The 24,240-nt window shown below is 38.6% G+C and overlaps 1 protein-coding gene across 3 annotated transcripts in view; it reads left to right on the plus strand.

Moving 5' to 3' along the window:
- The window catches only part of LOC308482365 (lethal(3)malignant brain tumor-like protein 4), a 58,022-nt gene that overhangs the window by 12,871 nt on the left and 20,911 nt on the right, over positions 1–24,240 (plus strand). For 2 of the 3 annotated variants that reach the window (XM_081015407.1, XM_081015408.1), the window contains exons 2-12: positions 6,960–7,113; positions 9,241–9,346; positions 10,890–11,040; positions 11,415–11,469; positions 12,575–12,663; positions 15,321–15,425; positions 16,236–16,371; positions 17,554–17,645; positions 19,260–19,411; positions 21,286–21,362; positions 22,801–22,886. In XM_081015407.1, the coding sequence (XP_080871533.1) occupies positions 6,960–7,113; positions 9,241–9,346; positions 10,890–11,040; positions 11,415–11,469; positions 12,575–12,663; positions 15,321–15,425; positions 16,236–16,371; positions 17,554–17,645; positions 19,260–19,411; positions 21,286–21,362; positions 22,801–22,886 (1,203 nt within the window). Of the gene's footprint in view, positions 1–1,588; positions 3,088–6,959; positions 7,114–9,240; positions 9,347–10,889; positions 11,041–11,414; positions 11,470–12,574; positions 12,664–15,320; positions 15,426–16,235; positions 16,372–17,553; positions 17,646–19,259; positions 19,412–21,285; positions 21,363–22,800; positions 22,887–24,240 lie in introns of those variants that run through there. The other variant, XM_081015409.1, reaches the window with a different exon arrangement.

The following is a 24,240-nucleotide window of genomic DNA, read 5'->3' on the forward strand; positions in this document are numbered from 1 at the left end:
AAAGCTATGTAATTATTAAAGTAATCCAGCAGAAGTTCCCATTATGTTATAGAATTGGAGGGCCTTTATTCTGCAGCATGAAACAGCTGTTAGGGGGAAGTGAATAAAAATATAGCTGGAACTCCTGTTGGCTCCCCACATAACACAATTATCCGTGAGCTATAAAATTGAAGTTTGTGCAAATATGCACAAGTTCTTGCTTTGTTTATTCAAAAATATGAAATAGAGACCAGTATATCCATTATTCCCATACTCTTCCCATCCCTATTTATAGTTGGAGGCATATCTGAAAAGAATCTAAGAGTAGTGTTCACTGTTACGTAAAGTAGACTTACTGAAGTTTATCTATTTTTATTAAAGTTTTTCTTGGTTTACAAAAGTACATGCCTCTTTTCTCAAGTTGTACAGTCTTTTCTACAGATCAGTTACATTTGTTATGGGATATTAGTGTTTTCTAGATAGCTTCTCTTTCTGTTCGCTTGTTACGTTTCCTTGGTAGTGAGAGAGGTTGGGGGCCCAGGGTATGGTTAGTTGGCTGCAATGGGGTTTGTTTGCCTTTGTGAGGCAGGATGGCCTTGTTGGGTCAAGTAAGCCAAATTGATTTGCATGCTGTTAGTGGGTTCCTGTTTGGTTTTGTACGTGAAACAGGGGAGCCATACTGGGGTGAAGACATCCTCTTCTATTTGTCCCTGTGTCAGTTTCAGATTATTGGTTAGCTTTTCTAGTAAGGCTGTTTCCCACTGGTCCTTGTTCACCCCTGACAGGTCTCTCCAGTGTCTGACTGTGAGGCTTCTGGCTACTGAGCGTAGCTGGGTTATAAGCTCTTTATAATGTGAGTGTTCACTGTGATATTGGAAGATGTTCAGTAGGGGGTCATTCCATGCCAAATCACCTGGTGCCATGTGCTCTGACGACTCAGATTTTCTTAAAAAAAAATTAATGTGTAGAGATACCTATGAGAGAACCTTTTTTATTTTTAAAAGATTTTTTGGTCCAAAATTGGAGAAATTTTAATATTTTTTTTTTCATGTGATTTAGGCTAATGCAATTTCTGTGTCAGTTTAGAAAAAAAACCTCCCGTTTCGCTTATTTTTAAACCAATTGGGCTTATTTTGGTATCAAAATAAAGCTAATTTTTGTCTCTTTCAAACTAAGGTATAAAATGGTATTAAGTGCCACAGAAAAGGGTCACCGACCATTCAAAGTGAACTTTAGTCATTTCGTACCTTGGTAGGTTTGATAAGCCATAGCACGCAAACCACAACTAACACATGTATCATACTTTTTTTTGTAGAATGGGCTAATCATGAACTTGTTATGTTTTAAAAACAAGAAGGGTGTTTATCTGTGGTTATAAAATACTAAAAAAATAAGTTTTATTAATTATTTAATAAAAACAAAATACGTCTCGGAACCCTTGTTCATTTTATTGTGTGAAAAACAAAGCAATAATATGGTCAAAGCTATTTTGTTTCCCACACATATAATATGGTCAGTGATGCTGTTTTGGCCACTGTGAGCAATATGACCTTTCTGAATCAGCAAGAAAAAAATGTATTTTATTATTTTACTTTCCAATTACAGGGTAGTTTGACTATGGGAATTCAAGCACTGATAACCTAGACTATTATAATCCACTTGGTGTAAGGGGCTACCCATGAGATTAGTTTAGAAGCTGCAGATGATACAGAATTCTGAGGCCCAGCTGTTTCAAGGCATTTGCTACCAACTATATTCAAATCTTACTAATAGTATATAAAGCCCTAAGTAACTTGGGGCTGTTGTTGTTTAGTCGTGTCTGACTCTTCGTGACCCCATGGACCAGAGCACGCCAGGCACTCCTGTCTTCCACTGCCTCCTTAAGTACACTTGGGGCTAGTGTACTTAAAATATTTCCTTATACTTCTGCCCAATCTACAATCATTTGTTGGTGCCTAGCTGACCTCAACAAATTATGCATTTAGCATGGGAGCACCAGCATTATAGAACACTCTACCTAACATAATGAAGTCAGCATAGTCAGTAATGAACTTTGAGTGTCAGCTTAAGTCTTGGTTATTTCAGCAAGCCTTCTTATGAAAAAGATATATAGTTTTCATGTCATGATTTATAGTCAGATGAACCATTTTTGTAAACCCATTTCTTTAATGCATTCTGCTTGATTTTGTTATTTTGTTTTGGTTTTAATTGATATTCTCTTCACCACATGCATATGTTTTTATATGTGTTTGTGGTATAGAAATAACAACAACAACAGTAATAGTAGTACAGGTATAAGGATCTGCTTATACCAAGTCAGACCAACTGTTCAACTATCCCAGCACTGTCACCCTGACAGCAATTCCTCATCTAGATAACAGGCAGTGATTTTTTCAGGCCTGCTGCTTGAGAGCCTTTTAACTAGAGATTTGGGAGGGACCATAGTACAGTGGCAGAGCACAAGGTCCCTGGTACAATCCACAAGTCTCCATTTAGAAAGATGAAATAGCAGGTGATGTGATAGTCGTCTGCCTAGAACTCTGCAGCTAGTCAGAGCAGACAGTGCTAGGCTCAATGAACAAATAGTCTGACTAGTATAAGGCAGCTTCCTGGGTTCTGATATTCCTCTGAGATGTCACAGGCCTTCTCTCGGCAAAGCCTATGATTTTTCTTTAAGTCATGGCTATTTCCTAAAAAAATTAAGTATAGAGACCTCTTCTCTCACAATAAGGTAAGAACTGTACAAATACGCAGGTAGGCAGCACACAGTTAAGTCACAAAACACTCTGTTTCTTTTACACCAATTGCTTCAGTGTGAAGATGCACCTTATTGAAGGATGACATTTTTTCATGTTTCAAAGCCTCCCCCCTCCCTAAAATTGTTCATAAAATGTACACAACTGGCCTGTTGATTCTGTGCCTTTTTGTTTTGTTTTCAAGCCTAGTTTTGTTTCTTAATTTTTTTAAAAAAATCAAAGACTAAGCTGAAAGATGGAACAGAATATATCGGAGAAAAAACCAGCCATCGCCCAGACTGCAGACTTCGATGTAATGGGTGCCTTAGACTGGAAAGACGGCATTGCCACCTTGCCGGGTAGCAACATACAAGTAAGGAAAAAATATAAGGGATAGGGTAAGCAAAGGCCCTAACTTAGTAAGAGTTACCAAATGTTCTTTTGTCAGGGTAGAGAAAAGACGTGCTGTGAAATGTATTGCCCTCTGGCATTACGGTAATTGGAGCTCTGGTGGCAAAAGCAAACTTGAGATGCCATCACCAAACTAAGTTAAATTTTGCTGAGCTTTCTGCTTGCCTGCTGATTTAGCTATTTGTTTTTCCTGCTATGCAGTGAATCTGGAGTTTCTGGAAACAAAATGTCAGTGAAGAAGTATAACTCACTGTTTATGTACCAAAACAGAGAACTACTTTAATATATTTTCAGCCACATAAGTACACTTACTAAAGATAATCACCCTGTTTTAACTAATTTGTGAGACAGAGGAAAGCTCTCTTCTTAGCCGTGACTCCTTGGGTACCAGTATTAGACTGCAGAATAATAACTGTAGTAGAAAAAAACTGCAGCAGGGAAAAAAATAACTGCGTTACGTTGTCTGGACCTGGTGACATCTAAGCCTCTACCAAGATGTTTCCTTACACACCTGTGTATTATAAGAAAACTTGGAACCCAAGGCTGGTTGCTGGCAGCCAAAAGGACAACAGAGAATTGCATGGTGACAATAGGAAGGAGAGCAGAAGAAACTGTGGCTGGTTGTACTGATCAGAGAGGCTGGTCTGAAGACTGGTTTGGCTTGTGGGCCACCTGTTGAGGAACAGGGCCTTAGCTCCAGCTTTTGGGAGGAGAGAATAGCTCAACTTTGCAGTTAATCTGCATCTAATTTGAGAGTTTTAGGCAAATATGGTTTGTTGGAATGCCTCTTTTATATAGACTTTTTCATTACAGATTTATCCCCATCCCACCTGCTAACTGATCTCCATAATGTTATTTATTTATTTATTTATTAAATGTGTTAGCTGTCTTTTTAAAAATCTCAAAGTGCTATAAACTATTGAAGGATTTAATATGATAAATAGCTTTAAGGATGAAGACCCTGTGAAGTAATAACTGTGTTGCATCATGCTCAGAGGGCATTTTCCTTACCCCTGATCTTTTATTCTCTTTTCCTCTCTTGGGTTCTAGTGTGGGCACATAGCCCATGGGGTGTGATTTTAAAGATGATTTGAATTCTCTCTTTTCAGAAATTGAGAATGGGCAACATTGCAATCAGAAAATTTGTCAGTCATTGTTGGTATGATTTTTAAAGATACAAATTACATGCCCCCCAAGAGTAATGTTCTAATAAAATAACCACTACTTCATCATCAATATGAAAGTCTGCCCAGTATGTCATATCTAGGCCTTGGCGATATATCAATATATCTCCCAGGACCGGTATGAGGAGCTTCACTTAGTGGTATATCTCTGGTGGCACCGCCATCGCTCCTGAGTCTCTCTGCTACCAGTGTCCACTAGAGTTCCTGCCTCCAGTGGCACTGCTAGCAGAGGGACTCAGGAGTGGTGGCAGTTTCACCAGTGATATATCGCTGAGTGAAACTGCCATCACACTCTGCCCTCATACAATGCAGAGGGAGAAACTTTCCCTCCCTCTCCATCTTTAAACTGCTCGACTGAGGGCTGTCTCAGCTGGGGAGAGGGAACCTGTCCCCTGCCTAGCTGAGTTGCGCAAGCAAATTGCATTGTCCCAGCCCATGAGCGCCTGGGTGAATCCACCTCAGTTCCTGAGGTGATAGCTAGGGCAGTTTCACCAGGTGCCTCACGGGCAGAGGCCTATGCAGCTTGTTTTTCCAACATTGCAGTATATCACCAAACCACAATGTTTGGCTAGTGATACACCACAATGTTGAAAAGCTGATATCACCCAGCCGTAGTCATATCATCTTGCCTTTAATGACACATAACAACTGTAGTGAGGTTCACATTGTAACCACCTACGTTTGTGTCTATAAACACTTACATCATTCTTTTGTTGCTCTTCCATTTAAAAAGTAACAACATAGGTGTGACAATCTATAATTATTGATCAGCATGTTGGCTGGTTTGCATTTTTTTCTCAGTCAAGTAAAAACAATGCTGTATTATCCTCGGATTTGTAAGAATGGCTCAATTTGATTACAAAACAAATGATAAAATATTTTATTTATAAAATGCTTAAGAATGCTTAACAAATCTTCACTTGTTTTTTAAGGGTCTTGCATTATAGTCCTTTTTATGTGTTTTAAAATACTGTTCTGCCCTCTGTAATGGGTGAATCTCTAAATACATGGAGATGCAAGTGTACTGTGAGCAACATCCAGTCAAAAAGAAGCCCTTCTGACATCAGTGATTTCAGTTGGATAGTTAGGTACATGCTTAAATATTTCACACTGAATTCATTGGGATTTAGGGTGATATCCAGCTAAGTCATAAGGGTGCGGGTGGTGCTGTGGGTTAAACCACAGAGCCCAGGGCTTGCTGATCTGAAGGTCGGCGGTTTGACGGGGTGAGCTCCCGTTGCTTGGTCCCTGTTCCTGCCAACCTAGCAATTCAAAAGCACATCAGAGTGCAAGTAGATAAATAGGTACCACTCCAGTGGGAAGGTAAACGGCGTTTACGTGGGCTGCTCTGGTTCGCCAGAAGCAGCTTAGTCATGCTGGCCACATGACCCGGAAGCTGTACGCCGGCTCCCTCAGCCAATAAAGCGAGATGAGTGCCACAACCCCAGAGTCGTCCGCGACTGGACCTAATGTTCAGGGGTCCCTTTACCTTTACCAGCGAAGTCATACTTTGAGTAAGGTAAAGGGACCCCTGACCATTAGGTCCAGTCGTGACCGACTCTGGGGTTGCGGCGCTCAGCTCGCTTTATTGGCCGAGGGAGCCGGCGTATAGCTTCTGGGTCATGTGGCCAGCATGACTAAGCCGCTTCTGGTGAACCAGAGCAGCACACGAAAATGCGGTTTACCTTCCCGCCAGACCGGTACCTATTTATCTACTTGCACTTTTGACGTGCAGGGACCGAGCAACGGGAGCTCACCCCATCGCGGGGATTCGAACCGCCGACCTTCTGATCAGCAAGTCCTAGGCTCTGTGGTTTAACCCACAGCGCCACCCGCGTCCCATACTTTGAGTAGACCCATTGAAATTGCTTTGCAATTTGCATTGATTTTATTGGGTCTCCTCTACTAGCGGATATCAGTCTTGGTGTTTACCACTAACTGGATTGTACCCTGTCTGTTGAATAGTTTGGTGAATTGTGGCAGATACTGGTTAAGTGCTTATGGGGACTGAATAAACATAAACTGGATGATACAGCAGAAATGTTTACTAGTACCCATGTACCTTGCTTTTTTTGAAATTCAAATAATGTACACATCACTTCCTGAACTGTTCAGAGACATTCTCCTTCTAGGTTATAATTGCATGAACCATTTAGGGGGTTGGTGCTCTAGCACTATAGGTGTATACCAGTACCAGCTTGATGTGCTGAGACATCCCTCCATCCCTCCAAAGCAGCAGATACTGGCAACCATGGTTTTCACTTTTTAGATTTTGACTCTAAGCAGATAACATTATTAAGGAGTGCTTACTCTCCCTCAAACAGCACTATAGTTTTGTAGATCTTAGACTGTGTATGTAATCATTCCTCATTATATTTTTATATGTTTCATAGGTCTGAATCATGTTTACCGATGATGTCTTTCTGTATGTACATTGAAAGAAATGAGTACTCATTTAATCTGTGTCTGTGCTGTACTAACGATGCCCTAGAGATTATTGTCAATGCAGTATTTAATGCATTTTCTTTGCTATTAGTTCCTTTTTACTTCAGTCTACCTTGTTTCCTTGTTGACTCTCATATACTGTTTCCTTTCCTTCAAAAGGCTCTTTTGTTACATGTTTACTCCATTCACTTTTTCTTCCCTGCAGTTTCGTTTAACTGAGTTTGGGACACTGGAAATAATTACAGAAGTTGAAGCAAAGGCTACAAAAGCTCTCTCTGCATCATCAATCAATACCAGTTCAGCCCTTAACTTGTCTACCTCTTCTGTGCCCAATACCATAACTGCTTGTGGTACTGAAGGTGAGCCTTAGACTCATAGACCATATAATGGAACAAGAGCATGAAGCCAACATAAAAAAATTAAAATGCTTCAGTTACGTGTAGCAAGAATGGGTCTTTGTAGTAGCTTGCAATCTGGTGAAACATTTGAACTGCTTGTAATTTTTATTCATTTAGCATTATTTACAGTCACTGTTTATATTTGTCCTTAGGAACAGAAACAGTAAAACAAGAGCGCGACTTTGAACTTTGAAACATTGTGGTTTCAACCATCAGGACTCCTGTTCTACCACACGGGGGGGGGGGGGGACTGGAGTGCACAATTTCCCAAATTATGTCTTTTGTCCAATATTTTGCACCCAGAGCAATCTTGTGGGCAAGACATTGTTTCTGGAACAGGTTTGCTGGGATAGAATGAATATTTTATGTAATTATGGAATGCATTAACATCAACTCATGTTAGCAATCTTGAATTTTCACTGGAAAAGGGGAGAACATTAGCTAGCAACTTTCTGTTGTTTCTGGTGGTCAGATGCAGTTTCTTATTACTAATTCTTGTTACTTTTACATTTGTAAGACATTGCTAGGACTGTTTACTGCTATTAAATTCACACAAGAGGAATAAGTGCACTGTTTGAAAACCATTTAAGCTTATATAAATTTATGCAGTGGGGCAGATTCACCTTCCTGACACTGATATTGCTGCTACATGACACTGATGTCAGGAAGGTGACATTGCTGGACTTCTCTGGCCATTCCTGATACTTAGATTGGCACCATCTAAGTTAACCTGGTTGTATTGTCTCTATGCAGATTATTGAATATACTGCCAAGTTTTGTGATTTTAAACAAGGATTTATGAACAAAAATGAACTCATGCTGTATGATTACTAACTGTGTAATGCTACACATTTCCTCCTAAGCAAACTTTGTACAGTTGGGTACAATTTTCTGTTTTGTCCACATGCTATTGCTGAAGATTTTTGATCCAGAACAGAAGAATGAATCCAAGTAAAGTACACATGAAAATATGCTTAGATATAGGCATAATTTCTTTATTTTTTTATCAATAATTTTTTGTTATTTTCTTTAAACATACACATAATTTCTTTATAAAGTCATAGTTGCTTGCATATATTTACTATGTCTACACAAGTTTATTAAAATTTCAAAACAGATACACCTTTATCTGACATCCATGTAGAGAGTTACCGTATTTTTCCATCTATAAGACCCGCCCATTTATAAGACTCTTTTTTGGGACTCCAAATTGAGGAAATGGGGGGAATTGCCCCCATGTATAAGACAACCCAATTTTTAAGCTTAATTTTTCAGGAAAATAACCTAGTCATACACGGAAAAATACGGTAATTTATATTGTATTCATCATATAGTTAGACCAATCTCATTCTTTTTTGTTTAAGTAAGTAGATTATTATAAGACCAACATCATTATCAATTGATAAAATAAAAAATATAAAATTGTTCCCAAAGCCAAAACCAGTAACAACAAGGTGCATATAAACAATCTATATATTAAAATGTCATTTCAATACACATAGTTAATGACATTTTTAGCTGTTAATTTTTGTTTCTGTTTAGTTACAGCAAATCTGGCTTAAATGTAACCTATTCTTTCAGACAGAAAATACATTATTTTAATTACATCACCATATCTTTAAATCACTTTCTTTTATTGAATGTGGCCTTAAGGTATATGTTTAATGAGGTGCCTATAACTCATACTTTTTTGCCACAATACATTTTATTAGCCTATGGTGTTAAGACTCTTCTTGCTGTTTTTGCTGCAGCTAACATAGCTTCCCCCTCTGGAATTTGTCAATATAGATGAAGTTTTGAATTTGTCATTTCATGGGGTAGGTGCCTAGAGGCTTTATACATTTGACAAAATTCAAAACACTATTCTTCTCATCTCTAAAGTTCACCCACAGTTAAAATACCCACAGAGTCTTCATTTGTTTGTTGCTTTGGCTTAAATGACTTCACAGACTCTTTAAATACCTGCTCCATGGTGTTCAGTTTCCTTTCAGGAATGTAAAAAAATGTAAAAAGCTCCATGAAAGGTGTTAGAAGTCCCAAATAATTTTATTTTGAATTAATCAGTGCCTATCATCCTTTTTTTTGCAGTGTCCAAGGACAATATTCCCAGATCTGAACTCCAAACCTGTGAAAATATCAGACACCCTGGGAAAATGGACTGTTTTGAGAATTCCCGTCAGGAACCTAGAGACAGGTAATGTCTTTGGTCTCCTCTTTTGTTTCATGGGACACAAGTGGAATCTGGATTAATCTATATTTATCTCTGTATTAAAAGAGCAAGTATCAGTTTCAGTATTTTTTTTAAAGATGTTGGAAAACAGGATGGCTGGCTGCTGATGCAGTAACTAAATAGTAAGGCTGCAATCCTACACACTGAGCTGGGAGTCAATACCATTGAACTGAGTGAGGTTTACTTCTGAATGTAGGATTGCAGGGTAAATCACTTTATGAAAGAATGAGATAGCATTCAAGGTGGAGACTGGCCCCATGTATTGATGAGGCACTGACCAAGACAGATTAAGGGAGGTAGTGGTTTTCTCTTTATCAGTTAACATTATTCAAAAGAGAAAGAAATGCAGTTGTTGTTTTCTTTAAACAGTATTCTTTGATTAAATTTAAAATGTCTAATTATCTTTCAAAACATTTATTTCAGCATGACTGAAAGTTAATTCTCAATACTTTATTCTGAAAGCTAGAAAAAACGTATTCAGAAGGTGGAAAAAACGTATTGAACCTCTGATCATTTAACTGCCCTCTGCATCCCCATCTAATTTAAAAACACTGTAACTATATATAAAGAATACTCCAGTTTGTCTGAAATTCATTTTATTCACATATTTGTGATTGCTTTAAATAGATGAGTTATAATACTCAAAAAATTCATTAATTTGAGTAACTTCTCTAACTTCAGATAAATTATGTTTTGCCACCTCAGTTGTTTCCCACCATAACTTTCATACTCCAGTTTTGCATTTTTAGTAATGCTAAACATTGAAGTAGCTCATAAAAATTGTTAGGGTGGTAGCAAACCTGTCACTCAAATGGGGAAGTTATATTCCTATTTACCTCACAAGACTTCCTCTGCCACAGCAGAAAAATGAATACATATCCAGTTTCCTTAAAAAAGACAAAATGAAATGAAAACTCATCAAGCAAGCTGTGATAGGAAAACCGTTGGTGGTATGTCTGAAGCGTAAGAAGGCCACATTGCAGTATAAAAGTGTACAAGAGCTTTTCTTAAAGGAAATTAGCTCTGATGCTTTCATTGGCTCATATTGAATGAAAATGTAAGCATTGTTTCAACTTTGCAGTGCTTGTTTTCCTTGATGTGAAATATTCAGTGCTAATATGAATGAAGTTCAACATCAAGAAAACCTGCATGGTTGTGCAGTTGACCTGTGCTTCAAGAGAGGTCACTATTGTACATGATTTTGGTTTCCTGAAATTTGATTAATTGCTAATTAAGATGCCAGTTAGTACTAGCTATTAAAGCTTAAGTCCCGAACATACTTCCTAGGGAGTAAGCCTCATTGGTCTTAGTGAGACATGTCTGAGTAAACATGCAGCAGGTTGGTTTTCATTGAAGAAGCTGGTCTTTGAAGTATCCTTGCCCCAGACCATTTATACTGTATTGCCTTTTAAATCTGCCAGTCCAGATGCTTCACTGTTAACGGGAAGGGTAACTTTTTGTAACTTCACAGGGATACTTTGCACTTATTTTAGGTTTTGTCTCCTAGTAGAGTCTCTAAGGACACCCCAGCTGACTTCGGGAAACAGACAAGTAGCAGCCAGATGTATGAAACAGACAGACCTTCCAAGCGCCTACGAAAAAAGAGGAAGTTGCTTTTGGATTCTGAAGATGAGGAAGAAAATGCAGATGATGATGAGGTATTACAGGTTTAGTTGGAATCATAACCAAGAGGCTACACTTGAGTCGGGCAGTGATATATGTAAATCTTGAAAACTTTTTTGAATTAGAAGCTAATGTTAACATTTTACATTCAGAAAATATCACTCTGGAAAGTTTATAAATATATATATATTTAGTGTGTGTGTGTGTATCGTGGCAGGGATACACTATATGGCAGGTTATGCTTTCTTGTTTGTTTTTTTCATTTCTACCTTTCTACCAAGGTACCCAAGGTGAGTTACAATTTAAAATACTAAACCTTTTTATTTTTATAAAAGAATGAAAATGTCAATCATATGTATGAAAATCTCGGTGTATTTTCTTATCATTTAAAAAATATGTCTATTTCTAGGAAAAGAATAAATTGAATTTGAAAAACCGCAAGAATGCTAAACCAGTAAAGCAAGGTAAGCGGAAGGCTTAATGCTGAAAAGCTGCTGTATAGTGGATAATTTTGCAGCCCAGAAGGCTGGAGCTGTAGAACCCATAATATATCTAGAATAGTAGAATTAAGGGTTGCGAGTAACAGTATACCAACTTGCTCAGGTGGCCGCAAAGCATCTGGATCATTCATTCTGGCATCATCAAACTAGAGTCCCTCTTATGAACAACAAGCTGAATATGATAAATCCTGTTAAAATAAACACTGGAAGATAAAATTGAAATGAAACTGATAATGATTGATGGGCTCTTAAGGATCATCTTAAATTAAATTACATCCTCAAATATTGTTCATCTTTTGCATTAATTTGTTGAACGCCTTTACTAAAGTCAGAGCTGGAGACATTTACAGCACACTTAATTAAGTGGAACTTGGTAAATATGTATAAGATTGCAGCCTGTTCATATTCCTCATGATCTGTTGGCTGGCCATTTAATTTCTTTATTGCTGCTAATGGTTGCTCATCTTATATATATTTTGAAGGACTATGGGAATTTGTTGTTTTGTACTGGTCAGTAAGGGTCTGTTTGACCAGTGCACCATTTACAGCTATCTAGAAACAAGAAAACCATATTTAAATAGCATTAAAAGTCAGCCTCAGATATTTACAACACAGAAAATATTTTGAAATTTATGAGCAGACATTACAAAAAACACACCAATTCTGAGTATCCCCCCGCCGTTTCATTTAGAATTATTATATATGGTTAATTTTGCTGTGTTTTTGTATAAATAACTGTAAATGCGTAAATAATTAATTGTATGTGGTATGTTTGTAATTTTTTAAAAAGCAACACCAGAAACCAGATCCTTCCTGCAATTAGTTTTATTCATTTTTTAAATAGCAGATAGTTTTGCTTATTTTAGTTCCCTAATATATATTCTAGTAAGGGGAAGTTGATAGCATTTGAATTGTTGGACTGTTCTTGAAAGCTGCTTTCCATCTATTGTAGAAGAAACGGCTTACCTTTGGATACCCAATGTGGCAAATAGAAGCACATGTGTGTGGATCTCTGCTTCAGTGCTTTGCCCTGCAGAAATAATTTCCCTCTCATTCTGTCTTTGCTCAGTTACTCCTGGAAAGAAGCATGTGTGGAACTGGCTGTCATACTTAGAAGAAGAAAAAATGGCACCTGCTCCACTGAAACTCTTCAAAGAGGTTGACAGCTCTTGGATAATTTATTTATTTTGTTCATGTGACTATTTAATTACTTTGTGCATTTGGTTAACAGAATGGGGGGGGGGGGGCTGGTGTTGTTTTGGCATGTGCTGTGGTTCGTACAGGAGAAATAGAGTTTTCACCTTGTCAAACCAGCCTAGAGTTCTTGCACACAAAAGAGTTCTCCTACAGGGAGGAACCAGACAGGGTTGACTTACTTTATTTTGTGCTGCTGCAACACAGGCTAAAGAGCTAGATTTACTGGTGGTGTTGTGTTGGCTAGGTGGCTGGCTGGCTGGGTAGTTACATCTTGTCTAAAGGGTGGTTCCTGATGCCTTTCCGATAATATCCTAAAAGTTAACAAAGCTGCCTTTTGGGTCAATATGCAAGTTTGCTTGTTAAAAGGGAAAATGTGTAATCAAGCCCCACTTCTGTTTTGGTCTTAGGAAAAATGCATAAAAACTCCCTTGCTCCTTTCATTGTTTCCTCTTTGTAGTCAGGAATTGTTTGCCCATTTGGATAGGGAAGAGCTGTCACTACAGAGTGACCAGAGCTGTTGCAACAAGGTGCTGCTCCCCAAAACAGCTTGCTAATGAGATAGGTAGCCCCGGGCTTTCTCATTGTGAGGGAGTAGTAGACAAGAAAAGGGGAGAGCAAGTGCTGCAAGACAAAGGCCAACTGCCATGGATGCTTTTGCTGAGATTCCTGCATTGCTAGGGGTTGGACTAGATGACCCTTAGGTCCCTTCCAACTCTATGATTCTAAGAAATCTTCAATTACTGCCTATATTGGATGCCAGAGAAATGAACTAATATGGGCAGAGGAGGGTTTTATTTGTACTTGTTCCCCTGTTGAAATGGGAATATGTCAATCACTCACTAGAGAAAGTTTAATAGTTGTGGGTTTTTTTTAAGTTTGCACCCAACCCTTGTTTTAATTTGTGCCTTAAGTATGTGACATTGCTCAGCGCTAGGATCATATCTTAGCCAGTGACTGTGTGAAGCTAGCTTTAGCTTTGCTAATTAGCATAGTGCTTATATTAATTGGATCCTTGACTTTTAGCATGTTGTAGATTATCTGATTAAAAAATAATCATTACAAGTGAGGGTACAAGTAGCAACCAATTGGCATGTCTAAAAATATGCAAGAAGCCGACCTCTATAGAATGTGAATATAGCACGCATCCTGTCTGATACTGAATTCCCTCAATTTCCATTGAAATGAAAAAATAGCACCTTGTAACGCTGGGGAAATGTTCAGTCATCCTTTTTTTTCTAGCGGCACCTTTCAGCTTTGATCAGTTATGTCTATAAAGATCAACTTCTTGGTGGAAGTAAGCATTGGTTATAAAAGGTTGTTTCAGATTCCATCACCAGAATTCCTTTTAATTATCTACCTGTTCTTAGCCAGGGTTTGAGAGTTACGAGTCTTTTTATGTCAAAACTTGAAACTTTGTTCTTGGTTGATGTTTACAAAAGTCAGAAGAAGCTACGCATTTCAGGTATCGTACCAAGTCACAATTCAGATGTCAAACCAAATCAGTTTTGTGCTCACGATAGTTTAGAACTAAACCAATGGATTGAGTTTCCAAATGTTTAACAGTCAAATCATGGTGTGCATCAGGGTGGGGAACCTTTTTGACTGCATGGGCCAGACCCTTATCAGGATGCCTTTAGTGGGTGGGGCTGTCCATTGAATGGAAGCCACTTCTGTTTCCTTGATCAAGGTGTGCTCCTACCACCCATCATCTTAACATCAGGTCTAGGGCAGGTGGGCATTACTTCCCCCAAGTGGCTTTGTGGGCCAAATGAGGAGGCCTGGCATGCCAAGTTTGGCCCACATGCCAGATATTCCCAACCCCAGTCTACAGACAGTTTTTGCCTGCTTTTGTTTTCTGATCTGCTCAGCACTTAGCTCCTTAAGTTCATTTCTCTCTCCATAGAACAGCAGCCTCTGGAAGTGAAGTGAGGGCCATTACCATGGTTTGTCAGTTCTGATATCATACCGACTATAGCTCAAAAAATGGCTTGCAAATTAATTTCAAACCATGGTTTCCAATTCTTGTTTGCTGACTGATCACAAGCCATGGTTTTTCATTTCAGAGTTAGCTTAACTATAGCCAACTGATGTCTGAACTGAGCAGAGAAGCTGCTTGTCTGATGTGGCAGAACCACAATATTAGCTTTCTAGTAGTGACAGTGCTTCCAGTTGCCAGGAGATGAAGGGGTGGGAAGGTCAAGGTCGTGTGGGTGCACCAGCAGACCTAATCCAGTGCTCTCACTGTTGCACCCACTATGCATTGACCTCCCCACTGCCTCACCCCACTCCATCGTGGTAAGTGACAGTGACACTACTGCCAAAAAATTAGCATTGCAGCTCTGTCCCACTGGGCAAGCCATTTCTGATGAATCACTGTCTTCAAATCAATATATTTGTGAATATAATTCTGATATAGATGTCATTCACCTTCCATCTCTCAGTGTAAAACAAGTACAGAGTTAGCAATCTCTGAAGTTACCTCCATTAGAGAAAACAGATTACACAAAATAACTAGAGTTCATTTCCTTCTTATTTTCCCCATAGAGTATTAACACTGCAACAAGAAAGTCTTCGTTGAAATGTAAAATAATGTTTTCCCTCCATTATTTCCACTGCAGTCTCAGTCCTTTCCACAAAACAAAAATGGATTTAAAGTTGGAATGAAGCTAGAGGGCCTAGATCCTGAACACCCATCCTTATTTTGTGTGCTTTCTGTTGCCGAGGTATTTGCCTTTCTTTGTATTGAAATTAACAGTATTAACTTATTTTCTGAATAATAAGGGGGAGGGGAAAATAGACAGAGGGAAGGTCTTAAGGCATGCCCTGGATCAGTGAGTTAAAACGATGTTTAAAGATAATGCTTCACATTCTATTTAATTAAAAATATCTTCTGCCTAGATTTTGTTATTTTAAATTGAACAATTTTAATGGTTTTAAAGTCAGAAACAGATCCTGCCAGACTCAAAGGGTATTTTCAGGTAAACAAGACAATCTTTAGTGTGTGTGTGTTTTCTTGGGCGTTTACTTGAATTACTGTATTTTCCGTCTATAAGATGCCCCCATGTATAAGACACCCCCTATTTTTGTGGCAACAACCAATTGCTAGTCCACCCTCGGCAATATCCGTGTATAAAACGCCCCCATAATTTTTGACATTATTTTTAAGGGAAAAAACCTAGTTTTATACACAGAGAAATACGGTAATTTTGAGGCCTGAATGTGCAAAATGGATCTCCTGGTGGGTGGGTGGGAGTGAGTGAGAGAGAGACTCAACATCAGTGTGACTGGACACTGCAGCGTAGAGACTTGAGTTCCACTTTGACAATAAGCATAAAACAGACTTTGTGGAGGAGTCCCTACAACTATAGATAGTAAATTTTAAAAGAGAGCATTTCTATCTTTTGCCAAAGATTATAAGGAGATGGAATCAATCCAGAGTTAAGTTTAAAAAACAAACCCAAACAAACAAAAAACAACCCTAAGGTTCATTTGACTCATGAAAGGGATAACTTTGAATTGCTTCATGCTTACAGGTGCAAGGGTACAGAGTGAGATTGCACTTCGATGGTTATTCTGAGTGTTATGACATCTGGGTTAATGCGGATTCTCCAGAAATCCACCCTGTTGGATGGTGTGAAAAAACAGGTCACAAGCTGCTTCCTCCTAAAGGTACATGAACTTATTTTTTTGTTCAAACAAGTGCATTTGGATGTAATGCTATGCCACATTTTAGCACCTTGGGAACACACATGGATAAGCTTCAAGCTTTTATGCTCCCATCTCATGGGGTGTGTGTGTGTGTGTGTGTGTGTGTGTGTGTTTGAACAGAAAGTTAAAGGCATCCAGTTCCTGATTTGAGTTTGTTGTAACATCCACACTTGGAACTCTGCTTAGTTTAAACATAGGTTTGCTGAATCAAAGCTAGGATGTTTAATTTACTATATTGTGCCATTTCATATAAATTGTAGTTAGTTCAAACATGGATGTGGATGCTTCCAGTCTCCTTGCCAGAGGAGGGGGAAGTGAGGAGGGAGCTTGCAAACTCATGGCTCGCCTGTGCTCATTCTGATAGCACTAAAGTTAACATTGTTAAAAATGGGAAGAAGTAATTGAAATCTAAACCAATAAGTAGCCACTTCACAAAATAGAAATGGGTACATATTAAATATAACATTTGCACCTACCTTTGCTTGCTTGCCTTTACTTGTTTGTGTAAATGATATTAATATTTGTAAATAGCTTGTCAGGAAGGCAGTGCATAAGTGCAATAAATAATAAAATGAATAAATAATAATATGTGAGATGTTGAGACACCGTTTGTCCACCCTGTGTAGAGCATGGAAATAAGCTGCTGAAGCAGTGTATTGTTTGCAGTGGATCATGTATGGTAAACCTTAGAAGACAGAAATCTTACAGGACAGAAGAGAGTGCATTCACTTTTGCTGTAGTTTATGAAGCAGTTTTCTTATAAGAGAAAAGACAAACTTTTTTTTGATGGAGCCAAGCAATGGAAAATGTAAAATAATGAGAATTTCTTTCAGTAATGTGCAATATAGCAAATGCATTCACTACTTTTTCCCCCTTTTAATGTTTCCTAGAGACTTCTGAAGTTTCAGATTAATGATTAAGAACTGCAATAATGTATTTAAAAGACAGAAGAAAATGAGAGATATGTTAACTGAAGCCTGTAACTCCTGCCTATTTCACAGGGGCAGCTATTATGCAAAGTTCACATTCTTCCCACATCATTTCTATTTCTGAAAAACCAATCTGAATGTAGCAGCAGCCACTGTATAAAACAATACTTTTATCTCCCTCCCTCCCTCCCTCCCTCCCTCTCTCTCTCTCTAGGTTACAAGGAAGGGGAATTTAATTGGACATCATATTTGAAGAACTGCAAAGCTCAAGCTGCCCCCAAAGCTCTTTTCAGAGCCCTGAGCACGGTAAGAGGCAGTACTGATGTTTTAGTCTTTTAAATTCCAGCCATTTCTAAAGCTTCAGCCAGGATATTATTGTGCCTTTTTTAAATGCTTGGAACAGAGGCTGAATCACTAAGAAACAGGGGAATATCAGATGTCAAATGAGAAACCTATTTAATTTCTCACTTACATTTAGTAAACAGAGTTTATTGTCTGGCTTTTTATATATGTGCACATGGCAGACACCTACCCAAGCAAAGAAAGAATTCTATCATCTGACTACTTACTAGGTGATTTGGCACAAACTAGATTGTATTTTGTCATATTTCTCTGGCATTGGCTACATTTTACCAGAATACCAGAACTTGCTCAGTCCTTGAAGGGAAAATATTTGTTATATGTGTACTTACATCAAACACATTTCTGCTCATTTGAATAAATGCATTCATCTTCCCCATCTCCAGCATTTTTTAAATAGCTTTAGTTTGCTTCCCGTTCCACTCTGTCAAGTATCTTTGCTTGTACATTTGCATAGCACCTTGTCCAATCTGTAGCCTGGCAATGGTTGTCAAATTGTGTTGATTTCAATGAATGAGAAGGGCCTTTGTAACTCTTCCATGCAGAGTAGCCTTGTGGAGAAAGTAAGATCTGTTCCAGCTTTTCTTTGAATACAAGAGTCACTTTCCAGCAGCATTTTACATAGTCATATAATTGTAAGGTTGGAAGGGATCCAAAGGGTCATCTAGTCCAACTCCCTGCAATGCAGGAATCACAGCCAAAGAATCCCTGACAGATGGCCATTCAAGCTCTGTTTAAAAACCTCCAGTGGAGAGTCCACAACCTTCCGAATTTGTCTGTTCCGCTGTCAAAGAGCAAGCAACCCATTTTTCAGCCAAGAATTGTGCCAGGAAGCTGTAACTGTATTTGTGGATAAACTAGCCCAGACATTATTTCTTTCACATGATTGTGTCTGCAGGGCCACTCTATATGGAAACGTTTCATATATTTGAACAAGGTCAGGGTCTTTAGGTTTCAGTCTGAGTGATCCTCCTCTATTTATGGGGAACATCTGCTGTATTTCAGAGGATTTGTCCAGTAATGTGCCAGAACTTGCTGTTACCATAGTAGAATTGTCATAGGATTCAGCCTCTAGCACTGAATTTTGATCCAAGTGGAAAATAGCATTTGCATTCTGCTGTCTTGATGTCATAGCGGATTATAGTTTAGAGGAGGGAGAAGAGGTTTGGATCTAAAGGTTCTCCTCCTCTGGATGAATAAATCCTTCTATCGGAGAAAGGGAAAATTCAGAATGCAATACCACACATGTATTGCCAAGTTCGGTATTTAATATGTCCAGTTACAACAAACTCACGAACCATTCCTGGGAAGGATTTCTACCTGAAACCTCTTTAGATGGATAAATTTATTCAGCTGCTAGATTAACCTGCTAGTTTGACCTGGTATAGTTTGTTTTTTGATGAGACTTTCCCATATCTAACAAATTCTGGTCTTTAATGTCCACTGGAACATGTGATTTTTTAAAAAAAATACTTTATTAGCATTCATTATACTAATGAAGCTGTAATTTCAATAATCTAGCTAACTGCAATGTTTTCTCAATTTTCTCCTGTTCCTTAGCCAGTCACACCTTCTGGTTTTCGAGTGGGAATGAAGTTGGAGGCCGTAGACAAAAAGAATCCTTCTTTAATGTGTGTAGCAACCATTGCAGACATGTTGGATAATCGGCTGCTAATTCATTTTGACAACTGGGATGAAAGTTATGACTACTGGTAAGTAAAGAAATATCTCCTCTGTTCACGCAGCTAGGGTATTGCTTGGCATTGCCTAGATAGAGAATGAATTTGAGTTAGGATGAGGGGGGTGCTAGTTCTGAATTTAGAGTCATCAGGTCTTATTCACTTCCTGAATTTCTGAAGCTTAAATTTCATTTAGATGTGTGCACCTTTCCTCCAAGTAAATATGTTTGGGCCCAGTTGTTTGCTTGTGACATTGTCAAAACTTGCAGAACTGTGTACAGCTCACATCTCTTTGAAAATCTAGGGGGAAAATATTCTTTTACTTGCAAACTTATGCATGCTTACCATTTGTCATTATGATTTAATTATTTTAGAGGTATGTGTATGTATATATAACTATAGATAGGTATATTGTTGCAATTTTGAGTCACCCTGGGAGTCCTGTAAAGGACCAAAACCCAGAATATATATGTAACTGAATAAAATAAATGTAGTCAACATTTAAGTTTTTCTAGCTAGGTCTTAGCTAGTAGAGAAGGATTATACAACTTGCCTTAGGATCTACATACATCTGGAACTTTCTTTGTTTTGTAACACAGTTTTTATTCATTTTCATCTTTGAACTGTTTAACATGGTTGCATTGAGAAATATCTTTGTTAACATTAGAGTGTATGACATGCAACAATTACATAAAATTAAAAATTAAGCAATAAAGATACTGGGAACTTCTGAAGGTGCTCTAGACCCTCTAAAGGGCAGGCTGCCCTACAGTATAAGAATCATTGGCTTATCCCTTCCCATGCCTGCTGATTTCTCCATGAAAATCCAATCCCACGCCACAGCTGTATTTAGATCTGTTTCTCCCTGCCTTGTTTCTGACACCAGAAATACACCCAAATGGAGGAAAGAAGGTTACGGGAGACATTAGGAGGGGAGAATTGATAAGTATGTGAAAGGTTAAGCACTCTTTTCTCACATTCACCAATGCTTAACTACACATGTTCCTCATGCCCTTTCATTCACATTACTTTAGCAAGTGTGGGTTGGGAATGTTCCAAGTTAGGGTCGAACTACACATCAAGGTTTAGGAAATTAGTGAATAGTTGACAGGTGAAAAGGATAGATCGGTTGTTCCATGCAGTGAACTGCTACCCACTGAAGGACATCCAATCTATTCTCATTTCTGAACCTTTCTCATTGTATACAAATTTTAAGTCTTTTGCAACCTTGATTACTAGAAGCATGCTTGGAGAAAAAGAAAGAGCACTGAGAATCCCAGCATATCAAATTATGCTGCACATACCAGGTTCCTTAAAAAAAAAAAAATACATCCTGACTTTCTTCCAAGTGGAATTCAAGGCAGGTTCTTAGCACAGGTGTAAATGCTTTGTAGATCAATGCAAATATATACAGTGGCTGCTCACACGACAGTCACACCAAGAGAGGAGAGGAGGCAAAAAGAAAAGAAAAAGAATACAGGGGAAAGCTATTTAAAAAGGCCCGGAACCAAGTCTGAGAACCAAGCCTTCACTGACCACAGACAGTCTGGTTAGAGGGATGATTCCTCTCAATGGAAAGCAAGCATAGGGTCTGACTGATCCCTCCAGTAGGAGGCATCATCTTATTTTAGAAATGTCTTTCACCTGGATCTTCAAACAGAAATCCACATTTTTCCTGCCTTCCAAGCACTAGGAGGGATTATAACCCACTTGATACCTTCTTATGTTGAATAAGAAAAAACCCTTCACAGTAAGTAAGTTCCAGTGTTTTGGTCTTCTTGAAGACATAGTTTTATGACTTTTAAAGCAAGTGGCTTCCATGTGTGATCAGGTTCAGCAAAGAAACATCAGATTCATTCTTTCATGTACTGGCTGTGACTGGAACTAGTTCTCTCTGTTTGATCCAGGTGTGATGCTAGTAGCCCTTATATTCGACCTGTTGGTTACTGTCAAGAAACTGGAACTCCCCTTACAACACCAGCTGGTATGTTGAAAGTTCACAAGTCCCTGTCGCATTCTAAACATTTGCAAGATGTGATCTGCTCTATGTGATTCAGATGTCTATGTGGTCTGTTCTGGTTTCTCCTCTCCAACTAATTCTGTTAGATTTGTAGAATGGGAGACACCCCCTGCCCTGCCCAAGAGGATGGTCATATCCTAATTCCATTATGATAAGGGTAACTGCATGCTGGTGCTGGGTCACAAAATCAGGTCTTTGTTGACAACATGATGTATTGATGCTGGCTTAACAATAGGGGGGTACCTAACAACTCTCAGCACCCTTGGCAGCCTATAGTTCCCAGGAGTCTTTTGTGGGAGGCCATGACTGTTTAAAGTCGTATGATACGGCTTTAGACATAAAAGTACAGATGGAGCCCTAGACAGGAGTTGGGATGGGAAAGGAGAATTGAGAGCAAAAAGGCCTTGCTTAAAAGCTCAAAAGATCTCCACAGTGGGCTGGAGGATCTTGCTGGTGAGGACAGGTGTTATTACTCCTGACTGAGGTGACTGAGAACAGTGTGTCACACACTGCTTCAGGGAGGAACAACTGTAGATTCGGGCCATTTGTCGTGGATGCTTTAGTTTAGATTCCTGCATTGCGGGGGGTTGGACTAGATGATCCTCAAGACCCCTTCCAACTCTATTGTTCTATGATTCTATGAAGTCTGGAGGGCAGCTCATAACATTCACTTAAATCACCAAGTCTATTTTTGCCCAATCTCTAAGGGTGTAGAATTTCAACTTATAAGTTTTAGAGGTAATAAAGGTGCTTTAAAAGCCACTTTACATACAGAAAATGCAGTAAAATTAACTTTAAAATGAAAATGAAAACTAATGTAGTTATTGTTATGATGTGGACCCATTTAGTGAGTTTTCTGAGATTGCAAGAGTTATGAATGCTATACTAGTTTCTGTGTATTATAGACTCCATACCAAAGACTTTGAACTGGTTTAGGCTTGCACAATTACTCCCTCCCTCACACTTTCCCTAACTACTACTTTTGTGCCAAACCATAGTTTGCTTTTGCACAAACACTGGTAAACTCTGGTTTGTGCTTATCCTCCAGACCAGAATTAAAAGCCAGGATAAAAATTTGCAATGTTTGGAGGGCAAGAACAAGCTATCATTTGTTCATTTCAGATATGATGACAAACTATGATTTTCCATGAAAGGGATGGTATTGCAGTGCACATATGAAGGAGAGAGCAGCTCGTACACCAATTGATGAAGTAGCATAGATGTAAAACAAGCCTAGGCACATAACCTGAAGTGGAAGCTTACACTATATAAACATTTCTTAAAGTGATTTAATTTCTTATTTCAGTTCCCTTGCATAACAATGTATTGTTTGGTTAATGTACACTTCCTATCACTTACAGTTGTAGTTAAAGACTGATAATATTCCTAAACCTCTCTGCAGAATACAAGGATTTCAAAAGCTTCTCATGGGAGAAATACTTGGAGGAAACTGGTTCACAGGCAGCCCCAGCAAGAGCTTTTAAACTGGTTGGTCAACATCTTTTCTAGTTTTATATTGGTGAATCACAACATTAAAAGCTATGGTTTTACTTTTGTACAGCTCTTAGTTATAGATGGATGATTAGGATGATGATGGTTACTGCTGCTGCTATTTTATTTTATTATAATTATTTATGGAATATTGGGTGCAAGGCAAATTAGAAACCATGATCTAGATAAACTAAGTGGGTTACATGAAATGCTTTAAGGTAGCAGTATTTTTTAAAAAAAGCTGGTAAATGGAACTGGCTTTTTGAATTTTAAGAACCTAAGAAGATCAGCCCATCTAGTCCAACATCCTGTTTTCACAGTGACAAATCAGATGCCTGTGGGAAGCATGTGTGCAAGAGCATTCTGCCTACTGTGATTGCCAGTAACTGGTATTCAGGGAATTCAGATATTGTATTACTTATATGATGTTAGCCACTCTGAGCCCAGCTATGGCCAGGGAGGGTGGGGTACAAATAAAAACAGTATTATTTATTTATTATAGTGGAGGTAGAACAGGGCCGTCATGGTTAGTAGCTGTTGGTAGCCCCAATCCCCCATGAATTTGTCTGATCATCATTTGAAGTCATCCAAGTTGGTGGCCATCACTGCATTCCGTGGGAGCAAATTCCATAGTTTTAACTTCAGTAAGCCCACAACTTAATGGGGGTTAGGTTCTGGGGATAGAGCCTAAAACCAAAACTGCATACAGTGGTGCCTCAGTTTATGAACTTAATCCGTTCTGGAAGTCCTTTCTTAAACCAAAACCGTTCTTAAACCAAGGTGCGCTTTCCCTAATGACGCCTCCCGCCGCCGGTGCCCGTCCACCGTTTGGATTCTGTTCTTAGACCGAGGTAAAGTTCTGAAACCAAGACACTATTTCCAGTTTTGTGGAGTTTGTAAATTAAATCGTTCTTAAACCAGACTGTTATTAAACCGAGGTACCACTGTATAGAAAATAAAAATAAAAATGGGTGCAGTGGTGGGTGGGATTACTAAAGTTTCTTTCCCCAGACATCCACCCTCTTTTTATTTATTTTTTTAATTGCCAAGCACATACAGCTGAGTACACACAAGTTAAATGCACGAAAGTTGTGAGTGTACTGTATATGCTGTGTGAAGGAAGTATTTTACCTTTCGTCATATCGGTACAGAAACAAGTTAACAAAGACATATCTCAGCAGCTAAGCAAAAATTTTAACATGGATCAGTTAGACCTAGACTAATCTAGGCCTTCCAGACTAGAATTTCTACTCAGAGTTGGGTTAACTTCCAATTCTATATACAGTTACTTGGTAAGCTAAGTGATCATGTGTTGGATTGTGATTTTAATTGTAGTTACACACCCAGAGGT

Source organism: Podarcis pityusensis (assembly GCF_964106645.2).
Source record: "Podarcis pityusensis genome assembly, chromosome: 8".
NCBI lineage: Eukaryota > Metazoa > Chordata > Lepidosauria > Squamata > Lacertidae > Podarcis > Podarcis pityusensis.